The sequence below is a fragment of the Zonotrichia leucophrys genome, chromosome 2 (assembly GCF_028769735.1).
Source record: "Zonotrichia leucophrys gambelii isolate GWCS_2022_RI chromosome 2, RI_Zleu_2.0, whole genome shotgun sequence".
NCBI lineage: Eukaryota > Metazoa > Chordata > Aves > Passeriformes > Passerellidae > Zonotrichia > Zonotrichia leucophrys.
Window position 1 is genome coordinate 152,682,094 of NC_088171.1, and position 24,263 is coordinate 152,706,356.

At 47.9% G+C, this 24,263-nt stretch overlaps 1 protein-coding gene across 3 annotated transcripts; it reads left to right on the top strand.

Moving 5' to 3' along the window:
• The first annotated feature begins 58 nt into the window (after positions 1–58).
• LOC135444721 (leucine-rich repeat-containing protein 14-like) lies at positions 59–22,943 on the top strand. Of its 3 annotated transcripts, XM_064706807.1 has the most exons (4): positions 59–134; positions 8,724–9,152; positions 13,629–14,267; positions 22,258–22,943. In XM_064706807.1, exons 2-4 carry the CDS (start codon positions 8,776–8,778, stop codon positions 22,829–22,831), a joined length of 1,590 nt encoding a protein of 529 aa, XP_064562877.1. In that variant the 5' UTR covers positions 59–134; positions 8,724–8,775; the 3' UTR covers positions 22,832–22,943. The 3 variants fall into 3 exon arrangements, with proteins under 3 accessions (XP_064562877.1, XP_064562876.1, XP_064562878.1); XM_064706806.1 differs by lacking the exon at positions 59–134 and having other exon boundaries at positions 8,600–9,152; XM_064706808.1 differs by lacking the exons at positions 59–134; positions 22,258–22,943 and adding an exon at positions 19,263–19,515 and having other exon boundaries at positions 8,600–9,152.
• The last annotated feature ends 1,320 nt before the right edge of the window (positions 22,944–24,263 follow it).

Genomic DNA, 24,263 nt, shown 5'->3' on the forward strand with positions numbered 1-24,263 from the left:
GCTTTAAAAACCAATCACATCTCGCTGTTCCGCCCTTAGGGCGGATCCCGCTCGCTGATTGGCGGGCGCAGCGCGCAGCCCCCACAGGCGGAGCTGCCGTCGGGGCAGGGGCGGGCGGGGGCTGCGGGCAGGCGGTGAGTGGGGGGCGCCATGTTGGGGGGGGCGCCGCGGCGCCTTTGGGGGTTCGGGGGGTCCCGGGGGGGGCTCCGCACATTGGGGGGACCCTGTGGGTGCTTTGGGAGTCTGGGGGCGCCCCTTGGGGGGGCTCAGAGAGGTTGGGGAGGGGTCCCGAGCTGACTTGGTGAGGATGGGAAGGAGCCTGTGGGTGGGACGGGCTGGATTGGGGATCCCGGCGGGTCCCTGAGGGGATTTTGGGGGGTCCCCAAGGGAAGGGGGGGGGGGGTTGGGATTTGGGGTTCCTCGGGGTGGATTTAGGGGATGGCTGGGGTGGGTTGTGGGGGGGGGGGGCGGGGGGGGGTCTCTGGGGAGGCCCGCGAAGGATTTGGGGGTCCCGGGGCTCATTTGGGGACAACTTTGGGGTCCTGGAGGGGTTTGGGGGTCCCTGGACTGGGTTTGTGGGGTCTTTGGACTGGTTTTGGGGTCCTCAAACTGGTTTAGGGGATCGCTGGACTGGTTTTAGGGGTCCTTGGAGTGGTTTTGGGGACCCCTGGACTGGGTTTGGGGGATCATGGAGTGTTTGGGGTCCCTGGACTGGTTTGGGGTGTTTCTGGACTGGTTTTGGTGTCCCTCAACTGGTTTAGGGGTCTCCAAACCAGTTTGGGATCCCTGGACGGGTTTAGGGGTTTCTGGACGAGTTTGGGGTCCCTGGACTGGTTTTGGGGTCCCTGGACTGGTTTTGGGGTCCCCAAACTTGGTTTTGGGGTCTCCAGACTGGTTTAAAGTCCCTGAACTCGTTTTGGGGTCCCTGGACTGGTTTTGGGGTCCCCAGACTGATTTAGGGAATCCCTGGACCGATTTTGGGGTCCCCACAAGTGGTTTGGGGGTCCCTGGAGTGCTTTAGGGGTTTCTGGTCTGGTTTTGGGGTCCCCAAATTGGTTTGGGGATCCCTGGACTGGTTTAGAGGTCTCCAAACATTTTTTTGGGAATCCCTGGAGTGGTTTTGGGGTCCCTGGATTGGTTTGGGGGTCCCTGGACTGATTTGGGGGTTCCTGGACTGGTTTGGGGTCTCTGGATTGGTTTTGGGGTCCCTGGGCCGAGTTTGAGGTCCCTGGACTGGTTTTGGGGTCCTTGGAATGATTTGGGGTCCCTGGACTGGTTTAGGGCTTTCTGGACTGGTTTGGGTGAGCCTGGACCAGTTTAGGGTTCCCCAAACTGGTTTTGGGTCCCTGCACTGGTTTTGGGGTCTCTGGACTGGTTTGGGGGTCCCTGGACTGGTTTTGGGGTCTTTGGTTTGGTTTAGGGGGTCCCTGGGCCAAGTTTGGGGATCCCTGGATTGGTTTTGTGGGGTCCCCAAACCAGTTTTGGGGTCTCTGGACTGGGTTTGGGCTTCCTGGACTGCTTTAGGGTCCCTGGACTGGTTTTGGGGTCTCTGGATTGGTTTTGGGGTCTCTGGACTGGTTTGGGGTCCCTGCACTGGTTTTGGGGTCTCTGGATTGGTTTTGGGGTTTCTGGACTGGTTTTGGGGTCCCTGGACTGGTTTTGGGGTCCCTGCACTGGTTTTGGGGTCTCTGGGTTCTTTTAGGGGTTCCTGCACTGGTTTTGGGGTCCCTGAACTGGTTTGGGGTTATCTGAACTCTTTTTGGGGATCCCTGGACGGATTTGTGGGATCTCTGGAGTGGTTTTGGGATCCCTGGACAGCTTTGGGGTCCCCAAACCAGTTTTGGGGTCTCTGGACTGGTTTTGGGGTCCCTGAACTGCTTTAGGGTCCCTCGACTGATTTTGGGGTTTCTGGACTGATTTTGGGGTCCCTGCTCTGGGTTTGGGGGTCCCTGGAGTAGTTTGGGGGTCCCTGGAGTTGTTTTGGGGACTCTGGACTGGTTTGGGGTCCCTGAACTGGTTTTGGGGTTTCTGGACTGATTTTGGGGTCCCTGCTCTGGGTTTGGGGGTCCCTGCTCTGGGTTTGGGGGTCCCTGAGTATTTTGGGGTCCCTCTGGACTGGTTTTTGGGGTTCTGGACTGGTTTTGGGGTCCCTGCACTGGTTTGGGGGTCCCTGAACTGGTTTGGGGTTACCTGAACTCTTTTTGGGGATCCCTGGACTGGTTTGGGGTCTCTTGATTGGTTTTGGGGTCCCTGGAATGATTTGGGGTCCCTGGGCTGGTTTTGGGGTTTCTGGACTGGTTTGGGGTCCCTGAACTGGTTTTGGGGTGCCTGGGCCAAGTTTGGGCATCCCTGGATGGGTTTGGGGTCCCCAAACCAGTTTTGGGGTCTCTGGACTGAGAAAGAGCAAAAATCCATTTTTGAATCAGGTCAAATGTCTGAGAGAAGTGAAAAAGTCTGAATTTAAAATGAATAAAATTCTGCAAAGAACAGAACAAAATGCAGATTTTGATCTGATTTTGGTGAGGTGATCTTGGGTGTCGCCTAAATTCAAAATAATTACAATTATTGTGGCGTCCCATTGTAGTTTTGGTAATATTAGTTGAGATAAACTTTAAATCATCTATTATGTTGTTCATTTAATATTGCATAATTACATAAAATTGTATAGAATTATATTAAATATAATAATATAATAAGTTATAGTAATCTATTGTATTGTTAATTTAGAACTATAGAATTCTAAATTATAAATAATGATAAATTATAAATCATTATAATGAATAATAATACATTTATAATATATTATAAATATAATAATATAGTATATAATATTACATAAATATAATATATCGTGTATAATGTACAATATATAATAATTAGTATTATATATTATATATTATGCTATATAATATATGATATATAATATATAGTATATAATATATAATATATAATATATAATGTGTAAAATAATAAAGTAATGTATAATATATAGTATATAATATGTAATATATAATATTTAATAAACAATATACAATATATAATATAAGCATGTAATATACAATATATAATATATAGTATTATATATTGTATATTATAATATATAATATATAGTATATAATATATAATATGTAATATATAATATTTAATAAACAATATACAATATATAATATACAATATAAATATAATAATGAAATAATAATTTGCTTATTAAAATAAATAATTAGAATTATATAAATTACAAATAATTTAAAATACCACAACAAATAGCTGTTTTAACCTCTTTGTCAAACGTACATAGTAAAGCATTAAGAGCCACTTATTATAAGTTTGCATTAAATAAAAGAATTTACTTAAAATCATCGATCATATTGTTTATTTAGCACTAAAAATACTAAAATATATATATATAAATTTATAAATATATATAATTATAATGAAATATAAAATAGCTGTATTCACCTCTTTGTCAAAGTTTGCATTTAGTAAAAGAATTTAATTAAAATCATCTACCCTATTGTTTATTTAGCACTAGAAAATGCTAAAATATATAAATAAATTTATAAATATTATATATAATTATAATAAAATATAAAATAGCTGGATGCATATATATTAAAAAAATTTTAAAAAAACCCTAAATTCCTCAAAAATTTAAAGAGAGCGTTCTCCATATGCGTCCAATGCCGTAAAAGTTTGCATTAAGTAAAAGAATTTACTTAAAATCATCTATCCTATTGTTTATTTAGCACTAAAAAATACTAAAATATATTTAAATTTATAAATATGATATATAATTATAATAAAATATAAAATAGCTGTATTCGCCTCTTTGTCAAAGTTTGCATCTAGTAAAAGAATTTACTTAAAATCATCTATCCTATTGTTTATTTAGCACTAAAAAATACTAAAATATATATATAAATTTATAAATATGATATATAATTATAATAAAATATAAAATAGCTGTATTCACCTCTGTCAAACATACATGGTAAAACATTAAGAGACATTTATTGTTGTAAAAGTTTGCATGAAATAAAAGAATTTACTTTTATTTCTATTATATAAAGATATATTTTTATTTCTATTATATTAATAGAATATATTAATAATAATAGTATATTAATAATAGTAGATAATAATATAAGTAGTATAATAATAGAATATATTAATAATAATAGTATATATTCATATACTTTTATTTCTATTATATTAATAGAATATATTAATAATGATAGTATATTTTAATAATAATAGTAGATAATAATATAATAATATAAGTAGTATAATAATAGAATATATTAATAATAATAGTATATATTCATATACTTTTATTTCTATTATATAAATATATAAATTATATATTTCTAAATATAAAGAATTATTTGGGGTCCCTGAACTGGTTTTGGGGTCCCTGGACTGGTTTAGGGGTTTCTGGACTGGTTTGGGTGAGCCTGGACCAGTTTAGGGTTCCCCAAACTGGTTTTGGGGTCCCTGGACAGGTTTGGGGTCTCTGGATTGGTTTTGGGGTCCCTGGATTGGTTTTGGGGTCCCCGAACTGGTTTATGGTTTAGGGTGCCTCAAAATGGTTTTGGGGTCCCTGAACTGGTTTTGGGGTCCCTGGACTGGTTTAGGGGTTTCTGGACTGGTTTGGGTGACCCTGGACCAGTTTAGGGTTCCCCAAACTGGTTTTGGGGTCCCTGGGGGTTCCCCAAACTGGTTATGGGGTCCCTGGACTGGTTTTGGGGTCTCTGGATTGGTTTGGGGGTCCCTGGATTGGTTTTGGGGTCTCTGAACTGGTTTTGGGGTCCCTGGGCTGGTTTGGGGTCTTTGGTTTGGTTTTGGGGTTTCCTGGACTGGTTTGGGGTTACCTGAACTCTTTTTGGGGATCCCTGGACTGGTTTGGGGTCTTTGGTTTGGTTTAGGGGGTCCCTGGGCCAAGTTTGGGGTCCCTGGACTGGTTTTGGGGTCCCTCAACTGGTTTGGGGTCTCCAAACCAATTTTGGGATCCCTGAACCGATTTTGGGGTCCCTGGGCTGGTTTGGGGATCCCTGGGCTAATTTAGGGTTCCCCAAACCAATTTTGGGGTCTCTGGACAGGTGTGGGGGATCCCTGGACTGGTTTCGGGGTCCCTGAACTGGTTTAGGAGTTTCTGGGCTGGTTTTGGGGTCCCTGGACCAGTTTAGGGTTCCCCAAACCGAGTTTGTGATCCTTGAACTGGTTTTGGGGTCCCCAGACAGGTTTGGGGGATCCCTGGGCTGGTTTAGGGTTCCCCAAACTGGTTTTGGGGTTCCCCAAACTGGTTTTGGGATCCCTGAAATGATTTTGGGGTTCCCCAAACTGGTTTTGGGATCCCTGAACCGATTTTGGGGTCCCTAGACAGGTTTGGGATCCCTGGGCCGGTTTTGGGGTCCCCAAACCACTTTTGGGGTCCCTGGATTGGTTTATAGGGGATTTCTGGACAGGTTTAGGGTTCCCCAAACTGATTTTGGGATCCCTGAACTGGTTTTGGGGTCCCCAGACAGGTTTGGGGGATCCCTGGGCTGGTTTAGGGTTCCCCAAACTGGTTTTGGGGTTCCCCAAACTGGTTTTGGGATCCCTGAAATGATTTTGGGGTCCCCAGACAGATTTGGGGGATCCCTGGACTGGTTTTGGGGTCCCCAAACCATTTTTGGGGTCCCTGGATTGGTTTAGGGGGTTTCTGGACAGGTTTAGGGTTCCCCAAACCGATTTTGGGGTTCCTGGAAAGGTTTGGGGGATTCCTGGGCTGGTTTTGGGGTCCCCAGACAGGTTTGGGGGGTCCCTGGATTGGTTTTGGGAATCCTGGGCTGGTTTTGGGGTCCCTGAACTGGTTTTGGGTTCCCCCAAATCACTTTTGGGGTTCCTGGACTGGTTTAGGAGTTTCTGGGCTGGTTTTGGGATCCCTGGACTGGTTTTGGGGTCCCCAAACCGATTTTGGGGTCCCTGGATTGGTTTAGGGGATTTCTGGACAGGTTTAGGGTTCCCCAAACCGATTTTGGGGTTCCTGGAAAGGTTTGGGGGTCCCTGGGCTGGTTTTGGGGTCCCCAAACCATTTTTGGGGTCCCTGGATTGGTTTTGGGTTTCTGGACTGGTTTAGGGTTTCCCAAAGCGATTTTGGGGTCCCCGGACAGGTTTGGGGGTCCCTGGGCTGGTTTTGGGGTCCCCAAACCACTTTTGGGGTCCCCAGACAGGTTTGGGGGGTCCCTGGATTGGTTTTGGGAATCCTGGGCTGGTTTTGGGGTCCCTGAACTGGTTTTGGGGTCCCCAAACCACTTTTGGGGTCCCTGGACTGGTTTAGGGGTTTCTGGACAGGTTTAGGGTTCCCCAAACCGATTTTGGGGTCCCTGGAAACATTTGGGGGTCCCTGGGCTGGTTTTGGGGTCCCCAGACAGGTTTGGGGGGTCCCTGGATTGGTTTTGGGAATCCTGGGCTGGTTTTGGGGTCCCTGAACTGGTTTTGGGTTCCCCCAAATCACTTTTGGGGTTCCTGGACTGGTTTAGGGGTTTCTGGGCTGGTTTTGGGGTCCCCAAACCACTTTTGGGGTCCCCGGACAGATTTGGGGGATCCCTGGGCTGGTTTTGGGATCCCTGGGCTGGTTTGGGGGTCCCCGCGCAGGTTTGGGGATCCCTGGGCTGGTTTGGGGTCCCCGCGCAGGTTTGGGGGATCCCTGGGCTGGTTTGGGGGTCCCCGGGCAGGTTTGGGGGATCCCTGGGCTGGTTTTGGTATCCCTGGAAAGGTTTTGGGGTCCCTGGAAAGGTTTTGGGGTCCCTGGGCCGATTTTGGGGTCCCCGGGCAGGTTTTGGGGTCCCTCCACTCCCCCCCCCCATTTTTAGGACCCCTCCCCTCACTCACCCTTCCCCCAATCCCCCTTTCCCACCCACCCCCACCCCCACCCCATTTCCCCAACAGCTTCCAGTGGGGACAACCCCTGGAATTCTGGAACGTTCTCTCACCACCCCAATTCTCCAATAGCTTACAGTGGTGGGGACAACCCCCGGAATTCCAGAACGTTCTCCCACCACCCCATTTCTCCCACAGCTTCTGACGGCAGGACAACCCCGGAATTCCAGAATGTTCTCCCACATTTTCCAGTGGGGACAACCCCCGCAATTCCAGAACGTTCTCTCACCACCTCATTTCTCCCACAGCTTCCAGCGGCAGGAATTCCCCGCAATTCCAGAACGTTCTCTCCCCACCCCAATTCTCCAATAGCTTACAGTGGTGGGGACAACCCCCGGAATTCCGGAACGTTCTCCTCACCCACCCCATTTCTCCCACAGCTTCCAGCGTCGGGAAACCCCGGAATTCCGGAACGTTCTCCCCTTACCCCAATTCTCCAATAGCTTACAGTGGTGGGGACAACCCCTGGAATTCCAGAACGTTCTCTCACCACCCCATTTCTCCCACAGCTTCCAGCGTCGGGAAACCCCGGAATTCCGGAATGTTCTCCCACAGCTTCTGACGGCGGGACAACCCTGGAATTCCGGAACGTTCTCTCCCCACCCCAATTCTCCAATAGCTTACAGTGGTGGGGACAACCCCCGGAATTCCGGAACGTTCTCCCACAGCTTCCAGCAGCGGGAAACCCCCGGAATTCTGGAACGTTCTCCCACCACCCCATTTCTCCCACAGCTTCCAGTGGGGACAACCCCTGGAATTCCGGAACGTTCTCACCCCAATTCTCCAGTAGCGTACAGTCATAGGGACAATCCTTGGAATTCCAGAATGTTCTCCTCACCCACCTCATTTCTCCCACAGCTTCCAGTGGGGACAACCCCTGGAATTCCGGAACGTTCTCTCCCCACCCCAATTCTCCAATAGCTTACACTGGTGGGGACAACCCCCGGAATTCCAGAACGTTCTCCCACCACCCCATTTCTCCCACAGCTTCCAGCATCGGGAAACCCCGGAATTCCGGAACATTCTCCCATAGCTTCTGACGGCGGGACAACCCCCGGAATTCCGGAACCTTCTCTCCCCACCCCAATTCTCCAATAGCTTACAGTGGTGGGGACAACCCTTGGAATTCCGGAACGTTCTCCTCACCACCCCAATTCTCCAATAGCTTACAGTGGTGGAGACAACCCTGGAATTCCGGAACGTTCTCCCCTCACCCCAATTCTCCAATAGCTTACAGTGGTGGGGACAACCCCTGGAATTCCGGAACGTTCTCTCACCCACCTCATTTCTCCCACAGCTTCCAGCGTCGGGAAACCCCCGGAATTCTGGAACGTTCTCTCCCCACCCCATTTCTCCCACAGCTTCCAGTGGGGACAACCCCCAGAATTCCGGAACCTTCTCTTGCCACCTCATTTTTCCTACAGCTTCTGGCGACGGGGAACAAACCCAGAATTCCAGAACATTCTCCCAAACACTCCATTTCTCCCACAGCTTCCAGCGACGGGGGACAAACCCCAGAATTCCGGAACGTTCTCTCCCCACCCCAATTCTCCAATAGCTTACAGTGGTGGGGACAACCCCTGGAATTCCGGAACGTTCTCCTCACCACCTCATTTCTCCCACAGCTTCCAGTGGGGACAACCCCTGCAATTCCAGAACGTTCTCCCCTTACCCCAATTCTCCAATAGCTTACAGTGGTGGGGACAACCCCGGAATTCTGGAATGTTCTCCCACAGCTTCCAGCAGCGGGAGAAACCCCCAGAATTCCGGAACCTTCTCTCACCACCTCATTTCTCCCACAGCTTCCAGCGTCGGCAAACCCCCGGAATTCCGGAACGTTCTCCCATCACCGCCATGGCTCCGTCGCGCAGCCGCTCCACCCAGATCCCGCCGTGCATCCCCAAGCGCCAGCTCCCGCCAGGCTACTCGGACTCGCTGCTGTTCCTCTGTGCCCGCCGCATGGTGGCCCAGCACCCGCTGCCCGTGCTGCTGCCCGCCATGCCCGCCCACCTCTACCCCATCCTGTTCCAGGCGGCGTTCCTGGACGGGCGGCCCCTGGTGCTGCGGGACCTGGTGGCCGCGTGGCCGTTCCCGGTGCTCAACTTCCAGCGGCTGGTGGGGCGCCGGGAGCTGCTGCGGGACCATCCCTGCAAGCTCTGCGTCCAGGCCGTCATCCTGGCCGTGGTGGCGCAGCTGCGGCGGCAGCTGGAGGAGCCCGGCCACGACGCCAGGTGGGTTCTGGGCAACGTCGGGATGGGGGCACCTCCTCCGTTCCTGAGGTTCCTCCATTGGTTTTGGTGGTTCCTCCAAGGTTGTGATGGTTTCCTTCTGGTTTTGATGGTTCCTGGTTTTGATGGTTCCATCCTTGATGGTTCCTTCCCATTTTTGATGGTTTCCTCCCATTTTTGATCGTTTCTTCCCTTTTTAGATGGTTCCTTCCTTGGTGGTTCCTTCCCATTTTTGATGGTTCCTTCCCATTTTTGATGGTTCCTTCCTTGGTGGTTCCATCCTGTTTTTGATGGTTTCTTCCCATTTTTGATGGTTCCCCCCATTTTTCATGGTTCCTTCTTGGTTTTGATGGGTTCTTGCCATTATAGATGGTTCTTTCCTTGGTGGTTCCATTCTATTTTTGAGGGTTCCCATTTTTCATGGTTCCTTCCTGTTTTTGATGGTTCCTTCCCATTTTTGATGGTTCCTCCCATTTTTGATGGTTCCTTCCCATTTTTGATGGCTCTTTCTGATTTTTGATGGTTTCCTCCCATTTTTGATGGTTTCTTCCCATTTTTGATGGTTCCTTCCTGGTTTTGATGGGCTCTTGCCATTTTAGATGGTTCCTTCCTTGGTGGTTCCATCCTGGTTTTGATGGTTCCCCCCCTTTTTGATGGTTCCTTCCCATTTTTGATGGCTCTTTCTGATTTTTGATGGTTCCTTCCTGTTTTTGATGGTTCCTTCTTGGTTTTGATGGGTTCTTGCCACTTTAGATGGTTCCTTCCTTGGTGGTTCCATCCTGGTTTTGATGGTTCCCATTTTTCATGGTTCCTTCCCGTTTTTGATGGTTCTTTCCCATTTTTGGTGGTTTCCTGCCATTTTAGATGACTCCTACCTTGACAGTTCCCTCCCATTTTTGATGGTTCCTGGTTTTGATGGTTCCATCCTTGATGGTTCCTTCCCATTTTTGACGTTCCATCCCTGTTGGTTACTTCCTGGTTTTGATGGTTTGTTTCCGTGGTGGCGCAGCTGCGGCGGCAGCTGGAGGAGCCCGGCCACGACGCCAGGTGGGTTCTGGGCAACGTCGGGATGGGGGCACCTCCTCCGTTCCTGAGGTTCCTCCATTGGTTTTGGTGGTTCCTCCAAGGTTGTGATGGTTTCCTTCTGGTTTTGATGGTTCCTGGTTTTGATGGTTCCATCCTTGATGGTTCCTTCCCATTTTTGATGTTCCATCCCTGTTGGTTACTTCCTGGTTTTGATGGTTCCATCCTTGATGGTTCCTTCCCATTTTTGATGGTTTCCTCCCATTTTTGATAGTTTCTTCCCTTTTTAGATGGTTACTTCCTTGGTGGTTCCATCCTGGTTTTGATGGTTCCTTCCTTGACAGTTCCTTCCCATTTTTGATGGTTCCTTCCTGTTTTTGATGGTTTCTTCCTGTTTTTGATGGGTTCTTGCCATTTTAGATGGTTCCTTTCTTGGTGGTTCCATCCTGGTTTTGATGGTTCCCATTCTTCATGGTTCCTTCCCATTTTTGATGGTTCCTTCCCATTTTTGATGGTTTCTTGCCATTTTAGATGACTCCTACCTTGACAGTTCCCTCCCATTTTTGATGGTTCATTCTTGTTCTTGATGGTTCCATCCTTGATGGTTCCTTCCCATTTTTGATGTTCCATCCCTGTTGGTTACTTCCTGGTTTTGATGGTTTGTTTCCGTGGTGGCGCAGCTGCGGCGGCAGCTGGAGGAGCCCGGCCACGACGCCAGGTGGGTTCTGGGCAACGTCGGGATGGGGGCACCTCCTCCGTTCCTGAGGTTCCTCCGTTGGTTTTGGTGGTTCCTCCAAGGTTGTGATGGTTTCCTTCTGTTTTTGATGGTTCCTGGTTTTGATGGTTCCATCCTTGATGGTTCCTGGAACGTCGGGATGGGGGCACCTCCTCCGTTCCTGAGGTTCCTCCGTTGGTTTTGGTGGTTCCTCCAAGGTTGTGATGGTTTCCTTCTGGTTTTGATGGTTCCTGGTTTTGGTGGTTCCATCCTTGATGGTTCCTGGAACGTCGGGATGGGGGCACCTCCTCCGTTCCTGAGGTTCCTCCATTGGTTTTGGTGGTTCTTGCTTGGTTGTGATGGTTTCCTTCTGGTTTTGATGGTTCATTCCCATTTTTGATGGTTCCTTCCCATTTTTGATGGTATCTTCTTAGTTTTGATGGTTTCCTCCCGTTTTTGATAGTTTCTTCCCTTTTTAGATGGTTACTTCCTTGGTGGTTCCGTCCTGTTTTTGATGGTTCCTTCCTTGACAGTTCCTTTCCATTTTTGATGGTTTCTTCCTGTTTTTGATGGTTCCTTCTTGGTTTTGATGGGTTCTTGCCATTATAGATGGTTCTTTCCTTGGTGGTTCCATCCCAGTTTTTGATGGTTCCAATTTTTCATGGTTCCTTCCCGTTTTTGGTGGTATCTTCTTGGTTTTGATGGTTTCCTTCCATTTTTGATGGTTTCTTGCCACTTTAGATGGTTCCTTCCTTGACGGTTCCATCCCATCTTTGATGGTTCCATTTTGGATGATTCCCTCCTGTTTTTGATGGTTCCTTCTTGGTTTTGATGGCTTCTGGCCATTTTAGATGGTTCCTTCCTTGGTGGTTCCATCCTGTTTTTGATGGCTCCCATTTTTGGTGGTTCCTTCCCATTTTTGATGGTTCTTTCCCATTTTTGATGGTTTCTTGCCATTTTAGATAACTCCTACCTTGACAGTTCCCTCCCATTTTTGATGGTTCATTCTTGTTCTTGATGGTTCCATCCTTGATGGTTCCTTCCCATTTTTGATGTTCCATCCCTGTTGGTTACTTCCTGGTTTTGATGGTTTGTTTCCGTGGTGGCGCAGCTGCGGCGGCAGCTGGAGGAGCCCGGCCACGACGCCAGGTGGGTTCTGGGCAACGTCGGGATGGGGGCACCTCCTCCGTTCCTGAGGTTCCTCCATTGGTTTTGGTGGTTCCTCCAAGGTTGTGATGGTTTCCTTCTTGTTTTTGATGGTTTATTGCCATGTTTGATGTTCCCTTCCCATTTTTGATGGTATCTTCTTGGTTTTGATGGTTTCCTCCCATTTTTGATCGTTTCTTCCCTTTTTAGATGGTTCCTTCCTTGGTGGTTCCATCCTGTTTTTGATGGTTCCTTCCCATTTTTGATGGTTCCTTCCTTGACAGTTCCTTCCCATTTTTGATGGTTCCTTCCTGTTTTTGATGGTTTCCTTCTTGGTTTTGATGGTTCCTTCCTGTTTTTGATGGTTCCTTCTTGGTTTTGATGGGTTCTTGCCACTTCAGATGGTTCCTTTCTTGGTGGTTCCATCCTGGTTTTGATGGTTCCCATTTTTCATGGTTCCTTCCCATTTTTGATGGTTCCTTCCCATTTTTGATGGTTTCTTGCCATTTTAGATGACTCCTACCTTGACAGTTCCCTCCCATTTTTGATGGTTCATTCTTGTTCTTGATGGTTCCATCCTTGATGGTTCCTTCCCATTTTTGATGTTCCATCCCTGTTGGTTACTTCCTGGTTTTGATGGTTTGTTTCCGTGGTGGCGCAGCTGCGGCGGCAGCTGGAGGAGCCCGGCCACGACGCCAGGTGGGTTCTGGGCAACGTCGGGATGGGGGCACCTCCTCCGTTCCTGAGGTTCCTCCATTGGTTTTGGTGGTTCCTCCAAGGTTGTGATGGTTTCCTTCTTGTTTTTGATGGTTCCTGGTTTTGGTGGTTCCATCCTTGATGGTTCCAGGAACGTCGGGATGGGGGCACCTCCTCCGTTCCTGAGGTTCCTCCGTTGGTTTTGGTGGTTCCTCCAAGGTTGTGATGGTTTCCTTCTGTTTTTGATGGTTCCTGGTTTTGATGGTTCCATCCTTGATGGTTCCTGGAACGTCGGGATGGGGGCACCTCCTCCGTTCCTGAGGTTCCTCCGTTGGTTTTGGTGGTTCCTCCAGTGTTGCAATGGTTTCCTTCTGTTTTTGATGGTTCCATCCTTGATGTTCCCTTCCCATTTTTGATGGTTTCCTCCCATTTTTGATAGTTTCTTCCCTTTTTAGATGGTTCCTTCCTTGGTGGTTCCATCCTGTTTCTGATGGTTTCTTCCTGTTTTTGATGGTTCCTTCTTGGTTTTGATGGGTTCTTGCCATTATAGATGGTTCTTTCCTTGGTGGTTCCATCCTGTTTTTGATGGTTCATTCCCATTTTTGATGGTTCCTTCCTTGACAGTTCCTTCCCATTTTTGATGGTTCCTTCCCATTTTTCATGGTTTCCTTCTTGTTTTTCATGGTTTTCCCATTTCTGATGGCTCCTTCCAGTTTCTGATGGTTTCTTCCCATCTTTAATGGTTTCCTTCTGGTTTTGATGGTTCCTTCCTGTTTTTGATGGTTCCTTCCTTGGTGGTTCCATCCTGTTTTTGATGCTTCCCGTTTTTGATGGTTCCCTCCCTGTTTTTGATTGTTTCTTCCCATTTCTGATGATTTCCTCCCATTTTTTCCTCCCAGCGGGTGCCGCCTCCGCGTGCTGGACGTGACGGGAGTTCCGGACGACCCGGCCGGCCGCGCTCCGGACGGGATGAGCGTGTGGTCGGGCACGGTGGCTTTGGCCAAGGCTTGCGTGGAGGTGTCCAAGCACCAGCGGGAATTCCAGCGGCGCGGATCCAAGCGGCACAAAGGCCGCTCGGGCGCCGCCACGGCCGCGGCCGCTCCGCAGCCCCCGGGCGTCGACGTCCACGCCGACCTGTTCGTCAACGGGACGTCCTACGGGATCCTGCGCGACGCGCTGCAGCCCGGGGCCGCCGGCCCGCTGCGCCTCAAGTGCCGCGAGCTCCAGGCGGAAAAGCTCTCGCTGGCCGGAATCGTCGGCCTGCTGGAAACTCTGGACCCCTCCTGCGTGCGCAGGGTGGATCTGCGCTTCCGCAATTTGGGATTGACCGGGCTCTCGGTGATCCTGCCGCACCTCTCGCGCTTCCCGGAGCTGCGCAGCCTCAAGCTCCAGTACAGCAACGTGGACGTGCGGCGCCCCACGCCCGAATCCGCCATCGGCATCCGGTGCCTGGCCGGGCAGCTGGGAATGCTGCCCAGCCTGCGCGAGCTCAACCTGGGATCCTCCCGGCTCTCCGGGAACCTGCGCCAGATCCTCTGGTGAGCTCCCGACGGTTGGGGGGCTCGGGGGTCTTTCCCAGGATTTCATTGTCCCGACGTTCCCGTGATTCCGTTATTTGGATAATTCATCACTCAGTGATCCCATTGTCCCATCATTCCAAGATCCCAGAATTCCTTGGTTCCAGGATTCCCAAAGGTTGGTCTCGATGGTCTTGGAGGTCTTCTCCAATCTTGATGATCCCTTGCTTCCATGATTTCATTATCCCAATGTTCCCATGATTCTGTTATCCCGATAGTTCATGACTCAGTGATTCCATGATCCCAAAATTCTGTGATTCCAAGATTCTCAAAGGCTGAACTTGATGACCTTGGAGGTCTTCTCCAATCTTAGTGACTCCATGATTCCAGGATTTCATTATCCTGATATTTCCATGATCCCACAATTCCCTCATACCAATAGATTATCACTCAACGATTCCATTATCCCATAATTCCACGATTCCAAGATTCCCAAAGGTTGGGCTCGATGGTCTTGGAGGTCTTCTCCAATCTTAATGATCCCTTGATTCCATGATTTCATTATCCCAATATTCCCATGATTCTGTTATCCCGATAGTTCATGACTCAGTGACTCCATGATCCCAGAATTCCATGATCCCAGGATTCTCAAAGTCCTAACCTGACAATCTTGAAAGTCTTTTCCAATCTTAGCAGCCCCATGATTCCAGGATTTCATTATCCCAACATTCACAAGATCCCGTGGTTCTGTTATCCCAATAGTTCATGACTCAGCTGTTCTATTATCCCATAATTCCATGATCCCAGAATTCCAGGAGTCTCAAAGGTCGGGCTCGATGCTCTTGGATGTCTTTCCCAGCCTCAGTGATCCCGTGGATCCAGGATTTCATTGTCCCGATGTTCCCGTGATTCCGTTATCCCGATAGTTCGTGACTCAGTGATTCCATTGTCCCATCATTCCAAGATCCCAGATTTCAGTGATTCCAGGATTCTCAAAGGCTGAACTTGATAATCTTGGAGATTGTTTCCAACTTAAGTGATCCCATAATTCCAGGATTCCATTATCCCAACATTCCCACGATCCCATCATCCCAATAGTTTATGACTCAACGCTTCCATTATCCCATAAATTCATGATCCCATAATTCCACGATTCCAAGATCCCCAAAGGTTGGTCTCGATAATCTTGGAGGTCTTCTCCAATCTCAGTGACTCCATGATTCCATGATTTCATTATCCCAGTATTCCCACGATCCCATTATCCCAATATCCTATGACTCAACGATTCCATCTTCCCATAAATTCATGATCTCATAATTCCGCCATTCCAAGATTCCCAAAGGTTGGGCTTGATGGTCTTGGAGGTCTTCTCCAATCTTAATGATCCCTTGATTCCATGATTTCATTATCCCAATGTTCCCATGATTCTGTTATCCCAATAGTTCATGACTCAGTGATTCCATGATCCCAGAATTCCATGATCCCAAAATTCTGTGATTCCAAGATTCTCAAGGGCTGAACTTGATGATCTTGGAGGTCTTCTCCAATCTTAGTGATCCCATCATTCCAGGATTTCATTATCCTGATATTTCCATGATCCCACAATTCCCTCATACCAATAGATTATCACTCAACGATTCCATTATCCCATAATTCCACAATTCCAGGATTCCCAAAGGTTGGTCTCGATGGTCTTGGAGGTCTTCTCCAATCTTGATGATCCCTTGCTTCCATGATTTCATTATCCCAATGTTCCCATGATTCTGTTATCCCGATAGTTCATGACTCAGTGATTCCATGATCCCAGAATTCCATGATCCCAAAATTCTGTGATTCCAAGATTCTCAAAGGCTGAACTTGATGATCTTGGAGATTTTTTCCAACTTAAGTGATCCCATAATTCCAGGATTTCATTATCCCAACATTCCCATGATCCCATCATCCCAATAGTTTATCACTCAAAGATTCCATTATCCCATAATTCTGCCATTCCAAGATTCCCAAAGGTTGGGCTCGATGGTCTTGGAGGTCTTCTCCAATCTTAATGATCCCTTGATTCCATGATTTCATTATCCCAATATTCCCATGATTCTGTTATCCCAATAGTTCGTGACTCAGTGACTCCATGATCCCAGAATTCCATAATCTCTGGATTCTCAAAGGCTGAACCTGACAATCTTGAAAGTCTTTCACAATTTTAGCCCCGTCATTCCAGGATTTTATTATCCCAACATTCACAAGATCCCGTGGTTCTGTTATCCCAATAATTCATGACTCAGCCATTCTATTACCCCAGAATTCCATGATCCCAGAATTCCAGGAGTCTCAAAGGTCAGGCTCGATGGACTTTCCCAACCTGAGTGATCCCACGGCTCCAGGATTTCATTATCCCAATGTTCCCATGATTCCATTATCCTGTTGTCCCAATAGTTGACAACTCAAAGATTCCATCATCCCATAATTTCATGATCCCAGAATTCCCCGATTCCAAGATTCCCAAGGTTTGTGCTCGATGGTTTTGGAGATCTTTTCCAACCTTAATGATCCCAGGTTCCCATAGTTCTGTTATCCCAACAGTTTAGGACTCCATTCTCCCATAAATTCAAAATTCCATAATTCCTTAATTCCAAGATTCCCTAAGGTTGGGCTCGATGGTCTTGAGCATCTTTTCCAACCTGGATGATCCATGGATTTCAGGAATTCATTATCCCAATGTTCCCATAATCCCATGGTTCCGTTGTCCCAATAGTTGACAACTCAAAGATTCCATCATCCCATAATTCCATGATCCCAGAATTCCCCGATTCCAAGATTCCCAAGGTTTGTGCTCGATGGTTTTGGAGATCTTTTCCAACCTTAATGATCCCAGGTTCCCATAGTTCTGTTATCCCAACAGTTTATGACTCCATTCTCCCATAAATTCAAGATTCCATCATTCCTTAATTCTAAGATTCCCTAAGGTTGGGCTCGATGGTCTTGAGCATCTTTTCCAACCTGGATGATCCATTGATTTCAGGAATTCATTATCCCAATGTTCCCATAATCCCATGGTTCCGTTGTCCCAATAGTTGACAACTCAAAGATTCCATCATCCCATAATTTCATGATCCCAGAATTCCTTGGTCCACGATTCCCAAGGTTTGTGCTCGATGGTTTTGGAGATCTTTTCCAACCTTAATGATCCCAGGTTCCCATAGTTCTGTTATCCCAACAGTTTAGGACTCCATTCTCCCATAAATTCAAAATTCCATAATTCCTTAATTCCAAGATTCCTAAGATTCCCAAGATTCCTAAGATTCCCTAAGGCTCGATGGTCTTGAGCATCTTTTCCAACCTGGATGATCCATTGATTTCAGGAATTCATTATCCCAATGTTCCCATAATCCCATGGTTCCGTTGTCCCAATAGTTGACAACTCAAAGATTCCATCATCCCATAATTCCATGATCCCAGAATTCGGCGATTCCAAGATTCCCGAGGTTTGGGCTCGATGGTCTTGAGGATCTTTTCCAACCTTAACGATCCCAGGTTCCCATGATCCCGTTATCCCAATAGTCCATGATTCCATAACTCCGTGATCCCATAATTCCTTGATTCCAGGATTCCCAAAGGTTGGATTTGATGATGTCAGACAATGGCTCCATGACCTCATAACTCCATGATCCCGTAATTTCATGGCTCCATGATCCCAACACCCCATAACCCCACAATTCCATGACCCCACAATTCCATGATTCTCAAAGGTAAAACCTGACGTTCTTGGAGATCCTTCCCAACTTCAGCCATTCCATAATTCCATGATTCCATGACCACGCAACTCCACGACCCCACAAATCTCATGGATCCGTAACTCCATGATCCCATGATCCTCAAATGTCAAAAATGATGATGTTGGAGGTTTTTCCCAACCTAAATAATTCCATGACCCCATAACTCCATCATACAAAATCCCAGGATTTCCAGGGGTCAAACTGGATGTTCTTGGAGCTCTTTCCCAACTTCAGTCATTCCACAATTCCACAATTTGATTCCACAATTCCATGACTCCATGATCCCATAATTCCATGATTCTCAAACCTTGACCTTGATGGTGTTGGAGACCTTTCCTGCCCTGAGTAATTCCATGATTCCATGACCCCATAACTCCAAAATCCCAGGATTTTCAGAGGTCAAACTTCATGGTCTTGGAGACCTTTCCCAACATCCATCATTTCATAATTCCATGATCCTATAACTCCAAAATCCCAGGATTTTCAGAGGTCAAACTTGATGTTCTTGGAGCTCTTTCCCAACCTCAGCCATTCCATAATTCCACAATTTGATTCCACAATTCCATGACTCCATGATCCCATAATTCCATGATTCTCAAACCTTGAACTTGATGGTCTTGGAGACCTTTCCTGCCCTGAGTAATTCCATGATTCCATGACCCCATAACTCCAAAATCCCAGGATTTTCAGAGGTCAAACTTGATGTTCTTGGAGCTCTTTCCCAACCTCAGCCATTCCATAATTTCACGATTGGATTCCACAATTCCATGACCCCATGATCCCATCATTCCATGATTCTCAAACCTTGACCTTGATGTTCTTGGAGACCTTTCCTGCCCTGAGTAATTCCATGATTCCATGACCCCATAACTCCAAAATCCCAGGATTTTCAGAGGTCAAACTGGATGTTCTTGGAGATCTTTCCCAACCACAGCCATTCCACAATTCCATGGCTCTGTGATCCCATAATTCCATGATTCTCAATCCTTCAACTTGATGTTCTTGGAGCTCCTTCCCAACCTCCATCATTCCATAACTCCATGACCCCATCACTCCAAACTCCCAGGATTTTCAGAGGTCAAACTTGATGTTCTTGGAGACCTTTCCCAACCTCAGCCATTCCATAACTCCACGATCCCATCACTCCAAAATCCCGGGATTTTCAGAGCTCACACTCGATGTTCTTGGAGCTCTTTCCCCGCGTGTTCCCACCCAACCCTGACCTGTCCCTTTTCCCTGCCCGCAGCGACCTCCAGGCGCCGCTGGAAAGCTTGGAATTGGCCTTCTGCTCCCTCGTTCCCGCCGACCTCGCCTTCCTCTCCCACAGAGTCTCTGCACGGCTCCAGAGCCCTGGGATCCATCCCAGCATTCCATGGTCCCACATTCCACAATTCCATGGATTGTGGTCCCAGATCCCAAGATCCCAGAACTCCATGATCCCACATTCCATAATTCCATGATTCTCAAACCTTGAACTTGATGTTCTTGGAGACCTTTCCCAACCTCAGCCATTCCATAACTCCATGATCCCATCATTCCAAAATCCCAGGATTTTCAGAGGTCAAACTTGGTTTTCTTGGAGACCTTTCCCAACCTCTGCCATTCCACAATTCCATGATCCCATCATTCCATGATTCTCAAACCTTGACCTTGATGGTGTTGGAGACCTTTCCTGCCCTGAGTAATTCCATGATTCCATGACCCCATAACTCCAAAATCCCAGGATTTTCAGAGGTCAAACTCGATGTTCTTGGAGCTCTTTCCCAACCTCAGCCATTCCATAACTCCATGACCCCATAACTCCAAAATCCCGGGATTTTCAGAGGTCAGACTTGATGTTCTTGGAGACCTTTCCCAACCTCAGCCATTCCATAACTCCATGATCCCATAACTCCAAAATCCCAGGATTTTCAGAGCTCAAACTCGATGTTCTTGGAGCTCTTTCCCAACCACAGCCATTGCACAATTCCATGGCTCTGTGATCCCATCATTCCATGAGTTTCAAACCTTGACCTTGATGTTCTTGGAGACCTTTCCCAACCTCCATCATTCCATAACTCCATGACCCCACGATCCCACAATTCCATGACTCTCAAACCTTGACCTTGACGGTCTTGGAGCTCCTTCCCAACCACACCCACCCCACAATCCCACGATCCCATGGATGCAATCCCAGCTCTCATTCCTCCCGAATCCCACCCAACCCTGACCTGTCCCTTTTCCCTGCCCGCAGCGACCTCCAGGCGCCGCTGGAAAGCTTGGAATTGGCCTTCTGCTCCCTCGTTCCCGCCGACCTCGCCTTCCTCTCCCACAGAGTCTCTGCACGGCTCCAGAGCCCTGGGATCCATCCCAGCATTCCATGGTCCCACATTCCACAATTCCATGGATTGTGGTCCCAGATCCCAAGATCCCAGAACTCCATGATCCCACATTCCATAATTTCATGATTCTCAAACCTTGACCTTGATGTTCTTGGAGGTTTTCCCCAACCTCAGCCATTCCATAACTCCATGATCCCATCATTCCAAAATCCCAGGATTTTCAGAGGTCAAACTCGATGTTCTTGGAGCTCTGTCCCAACCACAGCCATTGCACAATTCCATGGCTCTGTGATCCCATCATTCCATGAGTTTCAAACCTTGACCTTGATGTTCTTGGAGACCTTTCCTGCCCTGAGTAATTCCATGATTCCATGACCCCATAACTCCAAAATCCCAGGATTTTCAGAGGTCAAACTTGATGGTCTTGGAGCTCTTTCCCAACCACAGCCATTCCACAATTCCATGGCTCCATGATCCCATCATTCCATGAGTTTCAAACCTTGACCTTGATGGTCTTGGAGCTCCTTCCCAACCTCCATCATTCCATAACTCCATGATCCCATAATTCCAAAATCCCGGGATTTTCAGAGCTCACACTCGATGTTCTTGGAGCTCTTTCCCCGCGTGTTCCCACCCAACCCTGACCTGTCCCTTTTCCCTGCCCGCAGCGACCTCCAGGCGCCGCTGGAAAGCTTGGAATTGGCCTTCTGCTCCCTCGTTCCCGCCGACCTCGCCTTCCTCTCCCACAGAGTCTCTGCACGGCTCCAGAGCCCTGGGATCCATCCCAGCATTCCATGGTCCCACATTCCACAATTCCATGGATTGTGGCCCCAGATCCCAGGATCCCAGAACTCCATGGTCCCACATTCCACAATTCCATGATTCTCAAACCTTGACCTTGATGTTCTTGGAGGTTTTCCCCAACCTCAGCCATTCCATAACTCCATGACCCCATGATCCCACAATTCCATGACTCTCAAACCTTGACCTTGATGTTCTTGGAGACCTTTCCTGCCCTGAGTAATTCCATGATTCCATGACCCCATAACTCCAAAATCCCAGGATTTTCAGAGGTCAGACTTGATGTTCTTGGAGCTCTTTCCCAACCACAGCCATTCCATAATTTCACGATTGGATTCCACAATTCGTGCCAATATCTCCATTTCAGAGTTTAATCTTACTGATGTTCTTGGAGACCTTTCCTAAACTCAGTCATTCCATGATCCCATCACTCCATCATTCCAAAATCCCAGGATTTTCAGAGGTCAAACTTGGTTTTCTTGGAGATCTTTCTCAACCTCAGCCATTCCAGCATTCCAAGGCTCTGTGATCTCACATTCCATGATTCTCAAACCTTGATCTTCATGGTTGTGGTTTCCCAACCTCAGCCATTCCATAACTCCACGATCCTCAGAGGTCAAACCTGATGGTGTTGGAGACCTTTTCCAACCTGAGTCATTCCGTAACTCCACAATTTGATTCCACAATTCCATGACTCCATGATCCCATCATTCCACGATTCTCAATCCTTGAACTTGATGATCTTGGAGACCTTTCCCAACCTCAGCCATTCCATAACTCCAGGGATCCCACAATTCCATGATCTCAAACTTTGACCTTGACGGTCTTGGAGACCTTCCCACCTCCATATTCACAATTCCATGATCCCATCATTCCAAACTCCCGGGATTTTCAGAGGTCAGACTTGATGGTCTTGGAGCCTTTCTCAACTCAGTCATTCCACAATCCATGTACCCATTATCCCATCATTCCATGATCTCAAACCTTGACCTTGATGGTCTTGGAGCTCCTTCCCAACCACACCCACCCCACAATCCCACGATCGCACGGATGCACTCCCAGCTCTCATTCCTCCCGAATCCCACCCAACCCTGACCTGTCCCTTTTCCCTGCCCGCAGCGACCTCCAGGCGCCGCTGGAAAGCTTGGAATTGGCCTTCTGCTCCCTCGTTCCCGCCGACCTCGCCTTCCTCTCCCAGAGCTTCCACGCGCCGGCCCTCAAGCGCCTGGACCTGAGCGGCCACGACTTCTCCCAGGGCCTGCTGGAGCCGCTGCGGCTGCTCCTGGAGGAGACCTCGGCCTCGCTGCTGCACCTGGATCTCATGGAATGCCGCATGGCCGACTCCCACCTGGACGCGCTGCTGCCGACGCTGCGCCGCTGCTCCCGCCTGCGCTTCCTGGGACTCTACGGCAACTCCCTGTCCACGGCGGCGCTCAAGGATCTGCTCCACAAAACCCTGGAGCTGCCCGAGCTGCGCCTGGTGGTTTATCCCTTCCCCGTGGATTGCTACAAGCCGGAGCCGCCGCGCCGCGTGCCGGGCTCGCGCCGCATCTACGAGGAGCCCATGGACGGCGAGCGCCTGGCGGCGGCCACGGCCGAGATCTCGCAGCTGCTGGCCAGCTCCGGCCGCACCGACCTCGTCTGGACTTACAACCCCTACGGCCACGGCACGCTGGACTACTTCTCCTTGTGATTCCCGAAAAATGGAAAAACCTCGGAGCCTCCTCCGCGCTGGGAAAGCGGCGCCGCGTCCTTTTCCGGAATTCCGGGCGTTTTTTTCCGCCTCGTTCTGGTGGTTTTTTCCCGGTTTTTTTTCGGTGCTTTTCCACCTGTTCTCAGTATTTTTTTCCACCTCATCCTGGTCTTTTTCCACCTCATTCCGGTGGTTTTATCCCCTTTTTTTTCCACCTCATTCCAGTGGTTTTATCCCCTTTTTTTCAGTGCTTTTCCACCTATTTTCCTATGTTTTTTTCCACCTCATCCGTGTTTTTTTTCCTACCTCATTCCAGTGGTTTTTTTTACCTCCCGTTTTTTTTCCACCTGTTCTAGTATTTTTTTCCAGCTCATCCTGGTTTTTTCCACCTCTTCCAGTGGTTTTCTCCCTTTTTTTCGTGCTTTTCCCACCTGTTCTCAGTATTTTTTTCCACCTCATCCTGGTTTTTTTTCCGCCTCATTCCAGTGATTTTCCCTTTTTTTTTCAGTGCTTTTCCACCTGTTTTTTTCCTCACCGTTATTTTTTTCCAGCTCATCCTGGTTTTTTTTCCACCTCATTCCAGTGGTTTTTCTCCCCTTTTTTTTCGGTGCTTTTCCACCTGTTCTCAGTATTTTTTTCCAGCTCATCCTGGTTTTTTTTCCACCTCATTCCAGTGGTTTTTTCCCCTTTTTTTTCGGTGCTTTTCCACCTGTTCTCAGTATTTTTTTCCACCTCATCCTGGTTTTTTTTCCACCTCATTCCAGTGGTTTTCCCCCTTTTTTTTCGGTGCTTTTCCACCTGTTCTCAGTATTTTTTTCCAGCTCATCCTGGTTTTTTTCCACCTCATTCCAGTGGTTTTCCCCTTTTTTTTCGGTGCTTTTCCACCTGTTCTCAGTATTTTTTTCCTCCCCATCCCGGATTTTTTTCCTCCCCATCCCAAGTTTTTTTTTCCCCAATTTCGTAGTTTTTCTGCCACGGTTTGAGTTTTTTCCTCCCCGCCCCAATAGTTTTCCCCTCATCCCAAAAGTTTCCCCCTCATCCCGATATTTTCCCCTCATTCCATTATTTTTCCGCCTCATCCCGGTGTTTTTCCTCCCATTCCGTTATTTTTCCAGCCCATCCGGGTGTTTTTCCATCAGAAAAATTGGAATTTCCATCAGGAATTTTGGCTTTGCTTGGCCAAAATCCCGGGAGGCTCCGGGAAGTTTCCGGAAGCTTCTCCCGATCCCGTCGGGAACGGCGGCGTCGCTTCTGGAATGAGATTGAAGTCGGAAGAAACCAATCCAGGAATTCCAGAGCGGGAATTTTGCAGAGAAACGAGTCTGGAGACGATTCCATGGTGCTGGAGTGGAAATTCCCAAAAATTCCAAGCTCGTCCTGGAGCTGGATCTTGGCAAGGATCTGAAGATTCCATGGAAAAAAAAAAAAAAGG

Coding starts and splice junctions, on each gene's coding strand:
- LOC135444721 (XM_064706806.1), top strand. CDS start 8,644: ATGTTCTCCCACAGCTTCCAGCAGCGGGAGAAACCCCCAGAATTCCGG. Junction 9,153..13,628: donor GAGCCCGGCCACGACGCCAG/GTGGGTTCTGGG, acceptor TTTTCCTCCCAG/CGGGTGCCGCCTCCGCGTGC. Junction 14,268..22,257: donor AACCTGCGCCAGATCCTCTG/GTGAGCTCCCGA, acceptor CCCTGCCCGCAG/CGACCTCCAGGCGCCGCTGG.